The 18,476-nt window shown below is 37.7% G+C and overlaps 1 protein-coding gene across 4 annotated transcripts in view; it reads left to right on the forward strand.

Annotated features, from left to right (window-relative positions):
* The window catches only part of CACNA2D1 (calcium voltage-gated channel auxiliary subunit alpha2delta 1), a 613,296-nt gene that overhangs the window by 323,515 nt on the left and 271,305 nt on the right, over window positions 1-18,476 (forward strand). For all 4 annotated transcript variants that reach the window (XM_050936798.1, XM_050936799.1, XM_050936801.1 and 1 more), the window contains exon 5: window positions 17-146. In XM_050936798.1, the coding sequence (XP_050792755.1) occupies window positions 17-146 (130 nt within the window). The remainder of the gene's footprint in view (window positions 1-16; window positions 147-18,476) is intronic.

Genomic DNA, 18,476 nt, shown 5'->3' on the forward strand with positions numbered 1-18,476 from the left:
TGTTTTTCCTTTAAAGTCTGAAAAGAATGAGACTGAAACTGGAAGCCAGAGAATCAGACCAGTGTTTGAAGATGATGCTGTTTTTGGGCGACAAATATCTTACCAGCATGCAGCAGTCCACATACCAACAGATATCTATGAAGGCTGTAAGTAACATGTGAACACATGGTTTTATAATTATAAGCTTAATATGTGCACCCCATTCATAAAAGTAAATAGATGTGTGCCTATTTTTCATTTGTGTTTATATCTTTTTGAATGCTTTTCTTTTAAAGAGCTTCACATATGGTACATTAGGCATGATATTCCTATTATGAGCTAGAAGAAGCCTTATTTAGTTTATCAACTATGTGAGAGAGGCAAAGATCTGCTGAGAGAAGATCTGAATTTGGGAAATGGATCAGGGAGCAGGAACTGAGAAAGTAAATTCTTGTGAATATCCTAATTTTCTCCTCCATTCACTCTTTGTGCTGTTTTCTCATTTAAACTATTCTCGACAGCTCTTCCTTAGATGGTTTCAGCCTCAGGCAGAGATGAGCACTGAAAACATCTGAAATATTCCAAAAGCATATACAGTTCATTGAAATAGCATGCTGTTCAATATGGTAGTACTTGTACTGCATGTAGCTTATCTGAACCACTTTTTGGTAGACCAGACCTTTAGCAGAGGGTGTCGAATGAGTTCTCTTCAAACCGAGCCAGTACAGGAAACAATAACACTCAAGTTTCCAAGTAATTAATTACAGCAACCCAAAATTCAGTATTAAATTCTCTCTCAAAATAGAATATTTTCTTGCATGAAACTTCATAAAAAGGTCCGATATGGAGCAGGAAGACACAAAAGAGATGCTACACACACATAGAAGTGCCTGCAAAATTATAAAAGGAGGGATCTGTCTTTTAGTTCTGTAGTTAGCACTACTCATTTTTATTCTTTAGACTTTTCTACTCTGCCAAAATCTCATCAACAGGAATGAGACTCTAATCTGACCTGTATTTCTTTAAAATTCAAAGTCATCATTGTGTATCTGCATCTGTAAATGACATAGGAGTGAAAATGGAAATGTCAACAGGATTGGGGAGGAGGGAATTATGATGACTGGTATTCCTCATATGGTGTGTCTGAATGACACAGATTTAGAGGATTATTCTGGGATTCTGACTTTAATAAATGCTAAAGTTCATTTTAATTGAAGGATTAAAGTGAAGACAACAGCCATTTCCTTGCCTTATTTTTAGAGCTTCTTACATTTAGTTGCTAAAATCTTATGAGAAATCATATGGTTCCCATCACTGGGAGGCTAATTTTTTTAATGCTCTATGAATTGAGATGTGATTCGTGGTCACAGGAGTATTTAAAGGGTCTGGATCTTGCGTTAAGGTTCTAGGCAGGATTTGTAAAAGGCATGTATATCCCATAGAAATAGTTCTAAAGTAATTTTACTAGCAAATTGTCTGTTTAATCTAAAGGGAAAAACCTATCACCTCCATAGCGCCGGTATGACTTTCGTATTTAATGAAATGGATCTAAAAGATTAAAACGTAAATACTTTATGAGAGAGGACAGTTTCATGACTTGTGGTAGATGTGGTTCATGAGAAATTCATGATTTTTTGACACTGACCATCACATTAAGTGCCAGAATAAACTGCCTGGTGATACGACTTTTGATTTAGATTCAGAGAAGAGAAAGTCTTTAAACCTGTCAGATTTCATTCTCTGTCAGCAACCCCTCTCCCTCCACACACATACTCGCTACAGGGTAATAATGTGTAACTTTGACTTATATAGTTATAAATTAACTTTATTTTTGGGCCCCAACTTGTAATAAATTGTATAACTTTTGCAAGTTACAGATTTCATATTAATGATCACAGAAAACAGCACTAGATTTATTTTTTGGTGGCAAAAGACTAGTATCTGGAATGTAGCAGACAAGTTTGGACAGTTGTGTATCAACAAATACTGTTTTTAACCTTAGGATATAATTCTTTATCAAAGCAAATTTCTTCAACAACAAGAACATTTTATTTTTTGTTCATAACCCAAGGGAGAGTGATAACATATTTTCAAACTGCTGTTAATTCATCATCTTGCTGTTCAAAATAATCAAACTGCTGTTTTCTTGCTCAGCTTTTGGTGCCCATTACATAACGAATGGTTGTACAGTTTGAGAACAGTTTGATTTGCAGCTCCTTGACCATACTAGACTTCTTGCAAACTGTCATAAGGGACTATTGCAGTGAATACCTATGAAAAACAGTGGGTGAGACATAATTTACAAGTTTTAGAGTCTGAGATAAAATATCTTTTGTAACTGAATTATAGCTTGGAAAACAGGGTTAGGCTTTTTAAATTTTTTTTCCTTATATGTCTTGGGGGTGGGGGATAGGATATAGAATTGGATGTTTATATCTCACAGAACAATCTTAAGGATAGCTCCCTTGAATCCTCTCCTCTCTGTGGAGATTTGCCTGTGCAGATCCCGTCTCTTGACATACCATGAGCTTGGCAGCATGAGGTAGAAACAATGGCTGTGAGGGACGGTTACATTTCTCCTTATGGGTCTGAATATTCATTGAGGTCTTTTGACCATAGCTTCACCTATCTTCAATTCCTTTCTTGATGTCTAAAGTGTGGGCTTTAAAATCACTGGTTTCTCACCGCAGATATTGTATTGGCTTCCTCGTTCTACAATCAGCCTTGCTTAGGGTTGATACATAACTGCATCTCCCCAGGAGCAGATGAGAGAACAAATTTGTGACTGTCAAGAATTACAATTCACTCCTGTTGGTGTGGATAGGGAGTAAGTTTTATGGTATCTCTTTTTGTGGAAAAGCTTACTCTTTGCTAAGTGATGAGGGACACATCCAGGTCACTGCTCGCCATTCAACATCCCTTCCCTGCACAGATGCTTGCAGAAGGGAATATCAGGGAAGTGGTCTGTGCTATTGTACCTGTAGTCTGAATGGGGCCAAGCAGGAACATAAGGGTAGCCTTAATCTCCATTTCTTGCCTGCATGGCAGAGTATGAACTGCCAAAAGGGAGGTCTTGGGTCAGCCTGGCTAAAACTGACACAAACTAGGCCTATAATTTTCAGCATTTTTTAGGGTTCCATTTAGGTCTCAAGATAAAAACAAAATTATGTTCAAAACAAAAAGGACGCCGGAAGCAACTTTCTGCTACATGTTTTGGGAAACAGACATGTGTCTCCTATTAACAATTACATACATTTCATGTCTAATTCCTATACAAGGCACTGGGACTACTCTTCTCCCCTCTAAGCATATGAGTGGAACTGCAAGCCAAAACAAAGCCAAACTTCAGCATAAGGCAAGTAAGGTGAGTTGCTTCATGGATACCACCTTCAGTCGCTCTCACAGTTTGCAGCAAATGGCAAATTGTGTGAGTCAGTCATAGCTCCAGTTAAACCTCTGTATTGGTGTTGCTGCAGAGTTTGGAAAAGGTGCTGCATGAGGTACCAGTGCAAATACTTTTTGTAGTTATTCCTGCTTCAGTTGTTATAAATGTTCACCCTAAGTTAAAGGTTTACAAATTTTCAGCAATCAAGACTGCCATCACTTCATTATCTAATTAGTTCCGAAGAGTTGATGAAAGTGACCAATCAACACTGCTTACATACAAAAGCAACAAAGAGCTTTTCAACATACTGACATCACTTTGAATAAGTCTAGGCAGCTTCTAGTAACCCAGTAGAAAATCTCCTTATACATTTTTGAGAGCAATGATAAATAGTTATGAGTTTTCAGATGATTGAATTAGTTTGGTGAAATATTTGTTATGGTTTTTTTTTTATTCTGAATGAATTTGGTATTTTAAGGTGCACTCTTTTTATTGGTATAGCAATCTAAATTCTAATGTCTCTTTTAAAGAGTGAAGGTGAAGACCTGGCCCTATTGAAGCTAATGGAAAAACTCCTATTAACTTTTATCCAGAGATAGAAAGGCAAAGGCACAAAATGAGCTCAAACTAGCTATGGGAATAAAGGGAAACAAGAAGACTTTTTATCAATACATCAGACGCAAGAGGAAGACCAAGGACAGAGTAGGCCCATTGCTCAGTGAGGAGGGAGAAACAGTAACAGGAAACTTGGAAATGGCAGAGATGCTTAAGGACTTCTTTGTTTCGGTCTTCACTGAGAAGTCTGAAGGAATGTCTAACATAGTGAATGCTTTTGGGAAGGGGGTAGGTTTAGAAGATAAAATAAAAAAAGAGCAAGTTAAAAATCACTTAGAAAAGTTAGATGCCTGCAAGTCACCAGGGCCTGATGAAATGCATCCTAGAATACTCAAGGAGTTAACAGAGGAGGTATCTGAGCCTCTAGCTATTATCTTTGGAAAGTCATGGGAGACGGGAGAGATTCCAGAAGACTGGAAAAGGGCAAATATAGTGCCCATCTATAAAAAGGGAAATAAAAACAACCCAGGAAACTACAGACCAGTTAGTTTAACTTCTGTGCCAGGGAAGATAATGGAGCAAGTAATTAAAGAAACCATCTGCAAACACTTGGAAGGTGGTAAGGTGATAGGGAATAGCCAGCATGGATTTGTAAAGAACAAATCATGTCAAACCAATCTGATAGCTTTCTTTGATAGGATAACGTTTCTTGTGGCTAAGGGAGAAGCGGTGGATGTGGTATACCTAGACATTAGTAAGGCATTTGATATGATCTCGCATGATATCCTTATCGATAAACTAGGCAAATACAATTTAGATGGGGCTACTATAAGGTGGGTGCATAAATGGCTGGATAACCGTACTCAGAGAGTAGTTATTAATGGCTCCCAATCCTGCTGGAAAGGTATAACAAGTGGGGTTCCGCAGGGGTCTGTTTTGGGACCGGCTCTGTTCAATATCTTCATCAATGACTTAGATGTTGGCATAGAAAGTACGCTTATTAAGTTTGCAGACGATACCAAACAGGGAGGGATTGCAACTGCTTTGGAGGACAGGGTCAAAATTCAAAATGATCTGGACAAATTGGAGAAATGGTCTGAGGTAAACTGGATGAAGTTCAATAAAGACAAATGCAAAGTGCTCCACTTAGGAAGGAACAATCAGTTTCACACATACAGAATGGGAAGAGACTGTCTAGGAAGGAGTATGGCAGAAAGAGATCTATGGGTCATAGTGGACCACAAGCTAAATATGAGTCAACAGTGTGATACTGTTGCAAAAAAAAGCAAACATGATTCTGGGATGCATTAATAGGTGTGTTGTAAACAAGACACGAGAAGTCCTTCTTCCGCTCTACTCTGCGCTGGTTAGGCCTCAACTGGAGTATTGTGTCCAGTTCTGGGCACCACATTTCAAGAAAGATGTGGAGAAATTGGAGAGGGTCCAGAGAAGAGCAACAAGAATGATTAAAGGTCTTGAGAACATGACCTATGAAGGAAGGCTGAAAGAATTGGGTTTATTTACTTTGGAAAAGAGAAGACTGAGAGGGGACATGATAGCAGTTTTCAGGTATCTAAAAGGGTGTAATCAGGAGGAGGGAAAAAACTTGTTCACCTTAGCCTTTAAGGATAGAACAAGAAGCAATGGGCTTAAACTGCAGCAAGGGAGATTTAGGTTGGACATTAGGAAAAAGTTCCTAACTGTCAGGGTGGTTAAACAGTGGAATAAATTGCCTAGGGAGGTTGTGGAATCTCCATCTCTGGAGGTATTTAAGAGTAGGTTAGATAAATGTCTATCAGGGATGGTCTAGACAGTATTTGGTCCTGCCTTGAGGGCAGGGGACTGGACTCAATGACCTCTTGAGGTCCCTTCCAGTCCTAGAGTCTGTGAATCTATGAATTTCCCCCACAGAATGAACATTTATATAATTGGGTTTTTTTAATTTCAATTCTTACCTATAATGGAATATGCCAATGAGCTCAAACATCTTGTTATAATAATAATTAGTAATTAAATAAATATTTATTTTATTATTTTCTGATGGAGATCTTCTGATAGTAATTCCTATTGTATTTGCTGCTATCATGAAACATCAGCTACTGATGTGACATTATAAAGTAATATATTGGTAAGATTTAGTGCATTTTTGGCCTGGAAAAGCATAAGTCTCTCAGAACAATCTGAAAACTGTCATTTTGAGGCTTTGGTAATTATGACATCCATATCCTTAAAAAAATAGAATTTGCACATGATTCATAGGTGGTTAGATGCCTGGAATATTCCGAGTTACAAGTTTGTTAGAAAAATTATTCCTTAGAAAGAAACTTTAAGGCCATTAGGGCAGGTCCTATATGTATATGTAACATAGTCCATATGTAGGATAGATTCGCCTGTCAACAAGAATACCAAAAGATTAGAAAAAACCCTTTGGTTTTTATTCACATAATATCCATATGTGGATAGTAAGTAAGGTTTATATCAGGAAGGGTCTGTTATATTAATAAAGGGTTTTATAAATAGGTTGGAATGCTACATCTTACGGATTTTAGAGAAGATCAAGGGAATATTACAAATTTCCTGTGCGTCTTTGTAAATATTTTAAAGAGGTAATGAATGCATACAATAGAGGTGTTTTTTCTTCTAGGCAAGACAATTTTCTTTCTAGAATTATTTTGTTGTGTCTATGAAAGTGATAAAGATTCATGCTATCAAACTCAAATTGTGGTGATAACATAATAGGGATATTAGTATTCCAGTGTTCACCTTTTGTGGGGTAGAAAAGGGTAATTTAAAATTGGTGGACGCCAAGTAATTTTATTTTAAAAATTACTGTCCAGAGAAATAAGAAAAGGTAGGCCAGCTCTTACTACTTGTTTCTTTTACTGCCAAATCAGGGAAAACCAAAATGAAAATATGCACCATTGTTGTAGCCATGTGAGTCCCAGGATATTAGAGAGATAAGGTGTCTGAGGTAATATCTTTTATTGGACCAACTTCTGTTGGTAAGAGAGTTGAGCTGATAAGTCTCTAAGCTCATCCTCAGATGCAAGCTCCCCCCGGGACCAGAAAACACCAACTGAAAGCGGCACCAGACCCTGCCAGAACAACAGATGCAAAACCTCCAGACTTATCTCCACTGCTACAATAATCAATGCCCCCGACAACACACCTTTCAAGATCCATGGGTCCTACACAGTCCCATCACATCATGTGGTATACCTCATCCAGTGCACTAAATGCCCCATTAACAACTATGTTGGTGAAACCAGACAATCACTATGCTCTTGAATGAACTCACACGGAAAAATTATAAAAGACAAAACCACCATATCACTTGCGGGTGAACATTTTTCACAAAATGATCACTCTATATCTGACCTCTCAGTCCTCAAAGGAAATTGCCCAACACTTTCAAAAGACGAGCCTGGGAGCTTTAATTCATAAGTTAGCTAGACACTAAAAATTGTGATCTTAATAAAGGCACTGGATTCATGGCTTATTGCAACAATCTGTAACCCACTAACCCCCTTTTTGTCCTATGACTACAGGGCTGTTAATTGACCGCTTCACCTTGAATGGTCCCTTATAATATGCTCTAACTACTTGTGCTAAACCACCTGTTGGATCTACAATTAAAGAGAGATTTTAGCATAAATAGTTATTAAATAAGTTAATTCTTCATGATGATTTTTTGGAAAGAGGATATTGTTGTCTTTCTGAGATGGGTGAGGGAGTTACTTGAGCACAGCCAGTAACTAATTAATTCCCCATTTAATTATTCTATACTCAAATGACTTCTTATATTAGTAATCAGTTTAGTAAGGTTATTAAATTTGAGTTTGGTGCATAAAGCATTTTACTATTTACAGAGCAGTGATATTAGGGAATTATATTAAATGCTCATTTTTAAAAAATACTTATAAGTAAACCATCCAAAACAATTTTCCATTTCAACATGTAAGAAATAATCAAAGGTTTAAAACATTTCCTACTATACATGTTTTACCTAAAAGCTTTTCTCAATAAAATTTTTAGAGTATTTATAAAAGTTATTTTAAAAAGAATATCTTTATATAATTATTTGTGTGTTTTTATTTAGAAGTTTTCCTTGGAAAGGTGAAGCAACTCACATTATACCTAGATTTATTGCTCTGATAACACAATCCTACATTCATTTTCATAGGTCTTTTCCTAAAACATGTATGTTTTACATGTCTTGTTTTTCTTAAGATAAGGTTTATATTTGAACCAAACTAGTATTTTATACAAGAGGGGGAGGGCAGGGTTCATTTACCCCTGTGTTTTATGGTTTGATAAGAATCTTCAGTGTTCTCTTTGAAATCCTTTTCACCAAATTTTGTTTGCCAGTTGCAGTCTTTACAGTTAAAACTCCTATCAAATGTTCTGTCCAAACACCAATCACAATTACCAAGTTTACATCCAATTTTCAAAACATAATATAAAAGAAATTGGCATAGAAAGTAAAGCAAGATAAATGTGACAATGTAGCTTTTCTGAATTGGCGTAAACACTCTTAGAGGTGATAACCCCTCCCTAGCCATAAAACCATGTTTGTCTTCCTGACATTTGCCTGTCTCCAGGGTGACTAAGAGCAGAAGCCTCCTGTAATTAAATAACCAAAAATATATGCAGAAAAATATATGCAGATGAGGTACTTCCCCCCCCCCCCAAGAACCATACATATGTAACAAAAAATAAATATCCCCTAAGCTTCTGTAAAAGCAGAGGTAAGATTTTAATGACCTAAACATTACAATAATTTATTAATAGTGAGATCTCTTCCCTATGTTCTGAAAATCAAACAGGGCTATTTATTCTACTACAGCTGAAATTGACAAACAAGAACATTTTAAACCTCTTGAATGTTTCTTCATGTCCTAATCTTTGAAATTAAGAACTGACTCATTGCCTTAGCTGTAAAAGCAGTGTATCATTATTTAGCTCCATGTAGCGTATTATACTGTTCTAATTTTCTGCATGTTTACTATGATTTAATTACCAAGCAATCTGAGAAAAAAATATAATCAGTGAAGTGGATCTTTAAATGAATTCACTATGTCAGCATATTCCAAATACCAAACCCTATGGCTTGAGGTCAGGTTAAAGCAAATGTTAGTTTCACCAAGTCTTCATATACTCCCAGGCTGCCTGGCAGGAAACAATATTAACCTAGAAGGAAGTTATTGAAGCATGAACCCAGGCACAGAAGTTCAGGGTCAGGATTGCTTTTAATGATCTGAAAATCTTGATTTATTATTATTTTTGTGTGAGTAGCTTACTAAAATTCCCAGAGTGAGAGTCAGATGACTTTTAAGTGTCATAAAAAGCAGAAGAGATAACTCAAGAGCTGCCATGATTATTACTATTTTAAAGCTACTATCTTAAGAACGAAATGTTCTTTTCTGAATTTTTTTTGCTGAATATGGTTATTCTATTTGTATGCATGTATCATTCTTGTATCTAAAGTTATGAATATTGACTGTGTGTCTGTATTTCAAATGTAGTTACACCTGGGCGACACCCACTATGCAAGATGCTTCCAGTCTAGACAGCTGGTTGGGAAGGGCCCATTCATGGTAATGGGCCATTAGGAAAAACAATAGGCCTTAGGAGAGGCTTATCCCCAGTGGGTGAGCCTTCCTGAGAACACTCCAGACAGCCTGTAAGTAATGGCTGCTATGATGCAGCAGGGCATGGAAGAGCATATGACCAGACCACATGACACGTATCTCCATTTTGGGTACCTGTATTTTTCCACAAATTGGGCTGGGAACTGATTTTGGAACAAAGGGTTCCCGCCATATGTTAAAGCTATATAAGGAGGGGTGTAACATCATCAAGAGGTCTCACTCCACACACAAGGGGACTCCTGGAAACACCTGAGGAACAAAGACTGGACTGGGGGAAGTGTTGGTTCTAGGCTAAAAGGATTTCTAACCTGTGTGTGGAAACCTGGTGAACTGCTTGTATCATCACCTAGGGTGAGAGACTGGATATGAATTAGCAATCTAGTATTTTGGGCTTCATTTGCGGTTTTATTTGCGGGTAATCTGCTTTGATCTGTTTGCTATCACTTATAATCACTTAAAATCTAGCCTTTTGTAGTTATTAAACTGGTTTTATGTTTTAATCTAAACTAGTGTGCCTTTAAGTGAAGTGTCTGGGGGAAAATCTCAGCTTGGTTAACACAAGCAAATTGTGCATATTCCTCTCCACATTGACAGAGGAGCAAACGGGGTAATAAATTCATACTGGTTGGGTTTAGACCAGGGAAGGATGATAAAAGCTCTTGGGGTCCTAGGTTGAAAACTGGGTTTTGGCTGTAGCCTCTCTATTGATTCATGTAGTGTCTGGTCAGCCTGCATGTAACTGCAGCGGGATGTGTCCCTGCCTTCGCAAATGCTGGTGGGAGTGTGGAATTGGGAGTGGTCTAGAGTTTGTCACAGCAGCACAGTGTGTGAAGGAGCCCAGGTTGGTGATTCAGAGGGCTTAGTGGTAATCCACTTCCAAGTGGCACTCTGGGGGAAACCTGTCACAGAGGGTACTAAGGATATAAGCCTGATAGATGGACACTTGTTTTCTTTTCCCAGTTAGCAACTTGTTCTTCCAAATACATGCGATAAGTTTGCCAAAAGTGACAGAAGCTTTTCCAATTCTAGCAGCAAGTTCCCAGTCAAGGTTAAGTGAGCTGGTAAGAATTGAACTGAGATAGCAGAAGTGATCCACATTATCCGGAGCTTCATTATTGACATATATTTTAGGTGGAATATTGGTACTTTGTGACATGACAACTGTTTTCTTGAGACTGATTACCATGACAAATTTGGTGCATGCATCAAAGAACTTGTTCATGATGGCCTGCAAATGAATCAGGTGAATTAGAGACGACTGCGGCGTCATCTGTGAAAAGCAGATCCCGAATAATAAGCTGGGTGGCATGCATTCTGCTCTGGAATCATCTGAAGTTAAACAAGCTGCCATCCATCCTCGGTTCAGTTAGTATACCAGATTGATCATTTCCAAAAAGAAGAATAGAGAAGAAGATGCCAAAGCTGATGGGTGCTAAGACGCAGTCTTGCTTCATACCAGTATCAATACTAAACTCAGATGATGTTTCGTTTTCATACTGGATGGTTGCCTTAATTCCCTCATGGAACTCCTTGAATAGGGAGAGCACATTTTGTGGACAGCTAGTTTTCAACAGATGCCATTCCTGCTTACCGTGTCAAAGGCCTTTTGTAGGTCAATGAATGCTACATAGAGAGGTGCCTGTTTATGGCTTTTTTCTTGCAAGCACAATATGAAGGACCTGTCAGTCATGAAGCATCTAGCTCTGAACCCACACTGGCTCTTAGGGTAGCTTCTCTCAGCCAGCACTTGGAGGACTTTGAGGACTTTGAGTCTTTTCAATAGGACCCTTGCAAGCACCATGTTGAGTAAACATATCCCTCGATAGTTGGTGCAGTCTGCGGCCTAATTAAACCTAATCCAGCGTATCCTGTCCTCCTCGTGTAGCCAAACAAAGCTGGAGTTTCTGTAGGAACCTTTAAGTACCAAAAGTGAACATTATAATAGGATTCACTTTTTCTCTTCTTAGGAAACTAGTACAAGTCTTTATCATAAGACCGTTTCTCTCTCTCTCACACACACTCTCTCTCTCTCTCTCTCTCTCTCTCTCTCTCTCTCTAGCAGTTTCAAATTTCTTTTTACTGAAAAACACTCCAAAGATATCACTAACTAGAAATTTATTTTCCTTTAAAATAAAAAAGTAACAGTGGGCCTAAAATTATATACTGTATATGTATATTGCAAAATAAATACAGGGATTGGGACTTCTGACAATCTGAGATCATCTGCTTTCAAAGAGGGTCACCCTTGGTATTATATTGTCAAATTGATAAAGCATTTAATCGTAACACAAAAACAGTTGTTTCAGCATCCACAATATTGAGCATATACACAACAAAATAAGTAAAACTGACAATTACTGTAGCTGTTAGGCTCACATGGTGTCTTAGGTTCAGTGATGTTATACAGCTCACAAAGATATTTGGCCTCCAATCTACGATTCCTCCTTTATGGTGTTTTCCCAGTCTCATTCCCACTGAGTGCTGCAAAATTACAGGAGACTGCACTGAGATCCACTCCATAGACTGGTTACCCATGGCAGAGCTATCTCCTCCCCTGCAGGGCTGGGCTGGATCTGACTAGTGCTCTATCAGTCAGGGCACAGGGCCATGCCTTGTGTCTCAACAATATATATATAGTCACACACATACATCTGCCCTACTTAGTTAATTCTAAGCTTGCTTCTTAGAATAACAAGAGTAAGGCAGCAGCAGCCTTTTAGGTAAGTAGCAAACTTCCCTATGCCCTTCACTACAACCCATTGCTATATAAACAAATAGTTATTTTCCTTCTTGGGATTAAGGACTGTATAGATACCTTAACATATAACTGCTGCAGACCAATGAAGTCCAACTAACCTGTAAAATGACAGGAAGCTGCACTGAGATCCACCCCACAGATTCAGTCCGGGTTACCTCTGGCAGCACTATCTTCTCCCTATGGGACTGGATTGGATCTGACTGGTGATCAAATGGCTGCCAGTTTGTACCTCTGACATAATTCACTTCTGACTGGTCGGGAGCTTCAAAGTAAGGTGTGTATGTGCACATTCAGCACTATCTCCACACCGGCTGCAGAACAGCTTCTTAGCATGGTTAACAACTTTCTGCACTCCCTCTAGTGTGCTGAAATAGCAGCTACTTGTTTGCAGTCACTCAAGCCCTGTGTACCGTCTCCTTGTCTGGGAATCTTTCCATATCAACTCAGAGCAAAAACAACAGCTGTAATTACTGCAGTAAGGTTTTAGGCTGAATTCCAGAAAATAAGAAAAATAGAAAACGGAGTTACACTTACTTGAAATGAACCCAGACTAAACCTTTTGAAGATCACCCATTGTTAATTTTAATTCTTTTTTGGGAAAGCGGAGGTTTTTTGGTGAGGCAAAATCCTTTGAGATTCCTTAACACAGCTGACCAGTATTTTTCAAGGAACATCAAATAGTCATTATTTTACTGCATTACTTTAATCAAAATGGTCATGTTCAGTAATGCAGAAAAGGATAGAAGAGGCATATAACATTTTTTTAATACTAGCTTGTGCATGAAGTTGGCGGCAGTAAATCATGCATTTTTGCTTTTCTGCCATATATTACCCTATATTCATTAGCTCAGGCTGCAACTACTTCTGCAGCACAAATGTATCCTTTAAGAAACTACTGACATGGTTTCCAAAGTGTAGTTGTTAATTAAGTAGTGTAGATAATCTTGGTTGTATTTTTCCTTATGGTAATCTGATCATTTGAATTCAATGAGTAAGGGCATTTCAAAAATAATTACCATGTGAGTGATTGATTCAAAGCTTTTTGTTGATTTTTTTGTTTTGTACAGTTAGAGAGAAGAAGAAATTAATCATGATTCTACCAGATGAAATAGGGGAGGCAGATGAGTCAGTGGTGGTACAGTAGTACAGAAAATCTGCAAGAAACTAAATGGATGGTTCAGTAGTCACTGAGTTCCTGTTATACACAAAAGCAGACAGGCATTAAAAATGAGGGAAGCCTTAAAAATTATGGGAATAGCTGGTTACAGAAATGCAGTAGACAGACCAGCACAACAATGTCCGCAGACATTCTTTCTAAATGTCGCTTTAAACAGCCAAATATGAATTTCAGACTGAAGTAGGTTAAAAGTATTCTTATATCTGTCACTTCTGATGTATCAAGAAATAACGCTGCATTAGTGGAACAGGTCATAATTATTGCACAGTAATTTATCCTACTTTGGTGGTCTTGTTCATAGGACAAAAAAAAAAAATTCCCTACCTCTTGGTTATTCTCCAAGCTGGTGTTCACCACTCATGTGACCCAAAAAAAAAAATCATTTTGAAAGGCAGGCTACAAGCACTTTGAGAATGAGTATGTCAGGTTCACTCTCTCCTTCTCTTCTCTCCTTTCCTGACCCCTCTCCTCTGCTGTTGATAGTATTGGGGGTGAAGCCAGTGCTTAATTTGTAATAAAGACATGCTAGGGCTCAAGCCCTGATTTACTTTCATAACTGATGCAGCAAGCGTAGAGGTGCGGAGGCTCAGCCCTAGCAAGCCCTAGCACAAATTAAGCACTGGGTGAATCACCAGGAGTGAAATGGATGGCCCAGGTAGCATCATAATGAGTTTGTACATTTGTGTGTATAAAGGGATGAAATAATTTTTACTTTGAAAAACCTCCCCAAAAGTCTGGTTAATTATAACCATAGTGTGTACGTATTTGTGCAAGATATCCAGTATCAGGCAAGGAGGTTAAGGGGGTGGGGAAACCTATGCAGTAAAAGAGGTACCAAGATTTTTGAGAGTCAATGGAACTTTTATGTTTTAATATGAAAGCTTTAACTGTGCACTATGCAGAATTTTTAGAAAGTAAGGTTTGAATCCCAGTGGTTAAGCTTGGTATTATTTAAAACCTAAAGAAAGAGTCCAAAGCATGGTTGTAGTGAAGAGAGTTCACAAGATTCACTTGTCAAAACTCACCAAATCAAAGAGAAGGCTCTGAGGTTTTATTTGCCTCTGAAGTTCACCCCTGTCTATGGATACTTCTAATTCATCTTTGCCAAAAATGCCTAACCTCTGTGATTCATCAAAACTATTTGGAAAAATATGAATATATATTTTTGTTTATAGAAAGGGTAGGCTGCATCAAATGGCAGGTATTAAAAAGAAAAATTCTAACGAAGCTCCTGGATTGCCTTCAGGTTCACCCACTTCAGTTTACACACACTGAACACCGTGCTATACTATCAATATAACTTGCAGTTTGTTCTGGCAAACCATTTGTTATATGGTGGTTGTGCCCAGAGCCTTGCTTCCTCTCTTGGTTATGATTGACAGCATGCTTGTTTGATATATGGATTCTCCGTCACTTGAAATCAAGTTGGGAAGTCTCTAAAAGATATGCTACTAGGTGTACTGTAAATTAATGTGTTTAATGCAGAAAATACTGAGTTAAATTCTGTGGCCTGATTCAAGCAATTGTTCAGACTGTATGATCACAATAGTCCCTGCTGGATTTAAAATCTATAAGAGATTAACAGAGTCCCCATGTTCCTCATTCGTCATCCTCACAAAGACGATGGATGCCAGTACATTAGGTTTAACAAACCCTGTGTGAAAATATTGGCAATATACTGTTGGTCAAAGAGATAAATATCTATAATTACATTATTTGGAGATGTTCAGGTTACATATTTGATTTTTTTTCCATATATGGTATGTGCGTGGGGTGAGAGGTGGATACACTGTGTGTGTGTGTGTGAATATGAAAAAAATCAAGTATGAAACCATCTGAAAATCTCTAATTACTTTAACTATAGATTTGTCTCTTTTAATCAACAGTATGTTGCCAGTATTTGTATAAAGGCTTCCCACAAATGTTTCTCTCTTTAGCTTTTGTTAAATTTCATGTACTGGCATCCATTGTTTTTGTAAGGAGGAAGAATGAAGAACTAGGGGAATTTGTTAATCTTATAGATCTTAATTTTTCCTATTTATTTTGATTTTTTGCTAGCTAGATAGCTGTAGTCCAGCCATATCATAAAGTAGTGTAAAGGTTTTTTTTTATTTATTTTTTTTTAAAAAGAGCAACCCAAACAAAACAGAAAACCTTTCGTGACATGAGTTAAACACAGACATTTTAATTCAACTCTACGGTTTTCCCCATCTCTCCTTTTAAAGTACTTGGAAATCTTCAGTTTCTTACAGTTTTTTTCATATATAATTCTTTATGCTCTGTATTTTACATTGTGTTATGGTATGGCTGGACGACCTCCCCTGTGCTTGGTACAAGAAATACCCTGTTTTGTTTGATCTAATGGTGAGATTGCTCCGACCACTCACAGAGTGGGGCTTTACTGAATCTGTGGTTTGGTTAAATTTAAAATAAAAGTTCTAACAAATAACTACATTTATTTCTGATAATTTTGTCATTATAAAGTCTAACATATGTTCACCCTGATTTTTTAAAATTCTATTGAGAGAGAAACTTTCATTCCATTAAATCAAGGAAGCAGTTGGATTTTATTTTCATAAGGTTGCTGTGAAAAAGGCAGACTGAAATCTTGTGTTTTTTTTTCTTTTTCATTACAACAACACGCCTATACCATGAGTAATTAGGGTCTAATTTCCCCTGAGAGACTGGCATGCAATTGTAGCAATGAACTCTATGGGAACTAGCAGCTGCTGAGCTTTCTGTGTTTTGTCACTCCTGTTCTTAAAACCGGGAATTAGTACGTATGGATCACTGATCTGACATATTTTCCCATATTCATTCAAGGATATGATCTGCTATTTAATTTATCACTTAAACATACTAGTGACAGGTGGGAAGCACACTATAAATGAACAGAAATTGCAGTTCTGAATGCAACCAAAGGGAAGTCCCTAATAGTAAGGTAATTCTTCGCCAAAGCTCCTTCTTGTGGGTAGCTCAATAGATTAGGCAGAATGAGAATGGAGTATCTGCACATTCCCCACTCCCTTTTTGCTTTGGGGCATGAAGTACTTCGCTATTGCTCTTTTCAGGGTGCAGTATACTCTCTGTCTTCCACTTAGCTAGCGCTGTTGGCCACTGTGTTGAGACAGAGGGCATAGCCAGGCCCATGGCCCCATCCCTCTCTCTGCTGTTAACTCACCCCTAAGAGTCAGGAGGAACTACAAAGAGCCACTGTCTTCCCACACCCCTCCCCTCCTCTTGCCCAAAACCATGGTCCTGGAAGAACTAACATGGCTGTACAGGTCCCTGCCCCCTCATAGTCCAGTTTAGCCTGCAGGTGGGATTGAGTGAAGAACATGAAGAGGGTATGGAGTGTTTGCCTTCCCCGGGCAAATGTGGACCCACTCAGAAAAAAGATCATAAATGCAGAGCAGATCAAATATAGAGTTGTGCAGGGCCTTTAAAAAGGTGAGGAAAAGACATTTCCTCCATTTTTGCAGCATGACAATATGTAGTAGTTCTTTATAACTGCCATATATTGCTAAGATACAGGGAGGTGAGGAGGGGGAAGGAGTACTCCTGCCTCTTACTTGGAACACAGAGACTATAAGCAAAGCACACATTGTCTGTAAATGGTCAATAAAATCATATTAGTTGCTTTTACATCCTAGGAATGTGAAATACCTCTTATAAATTTACTCTCTGCACAGTGATGTGTTTTCAAGTGTGTCTAGGTGATTTACTTATTTTTAATATCAAAAGGAATAAGTACATAAATTGTGAACAAAATGCCTGCAAGGTTTTATTTTGAAAAGGAAAGTTTCTTTCGAGCTATTGAAATACCAGGGGAGGAAGGGACTTGAAACCAGGAAAATCTATTATTAATACTTGTCCGCATGCTTCAAAAGTCTTTTATTTCAAGGCTATGATCTCATAGCTAAGAAGTTGTAGTGCATGATACCAACGTGGCCGTCAGTTATTACTCCCCTCTCCTCCCCACAATACTTAACTAGAAATTATATCTTTGGGTTATTGGATTTAAAAGATTTACAACATGTCCTAATAATCCTGCCCTCTAAGGACATTTCATTCATTTGGACTTTCAGAGAGAACTGAATGAAACTTGTTAAATTATAGATGTGCAGAAGATAAAAATTAGGATTCAGAGCGCTTAATGCTGAAAAAGACTAAACATATGTAGAATAAAATATTAAAAAGGAAACAGTCCCCATAGGTATGGTGTTTAAAATTTCCCTATTGAGATAGTCATCTGGCATGTGCTTTTGGGATGTTTACTAAGAAGGTGCCTGGATATCAAGGCTGTATAAAATTGGCTAGAATAAATTGTATCTACTGTAGTTATAGCAGCTATCTTATTGTAGAATCCAGCACACAATATTTGTATAGCAGTTTTTAAATTGTGATTCAGCTTTGTAAGTGATGATATGGAAGATTTAATATCCAGAGGGGGACGAAAGTAGATGGAAGAGGGGAGAGATCAAGAAGAGGAACAGTGTGTGTGTGTTTATATGACTACTGTGTGTGTCCCTCAGATTCACAGTTCCTGGAGCTCTTAACCCCATGTAGACTATTTTAACAATGTTATTTTTAATTTATTATTACCAGTTTAATTGATCAACTGGCTCTAGTTCACTCTGCATGTCATATGTGGTCATTTCCTGACTATTAGAAGGCACTAATTTCTAATTTAATAGCAGGGTGCTGCCATAACAAAGCATTAATCCCAGATTTCTTCTGCCTAATGTCTTTGGCTGTTCAGTACACTATGTGAACTAGGGATCCACTGAACAAAGTGATTTGAAAGTTATTTTTTTTAAACAAAAATGGTAAAATCATTTTATTCAGTAGTTATTTTGTAATGACCACAGTATTAAAAATATTCATGAAAATAAACTATATTTGTTATGTATTGTACTCTGTTGCATATCCTGTAGATACAATGCATCAATTAGTCCTGATTTCCACAGC

The sequence above is a fragment of the Gopherus flavomarginatus genome, chromosome 1, assembly GCF_025201925.1.
Source record: "Gopherus flavomarginatus isolate rGopFla2 chromosome 1, rGopFla2.mat.asm, whole genome shotgun sequence".
NCBI classification, from domain to species: Eukaryota; Metazoa; Chordata; order Testudines; family Testudinidae; genus Gopherus; species Gopherus flavomarginatus.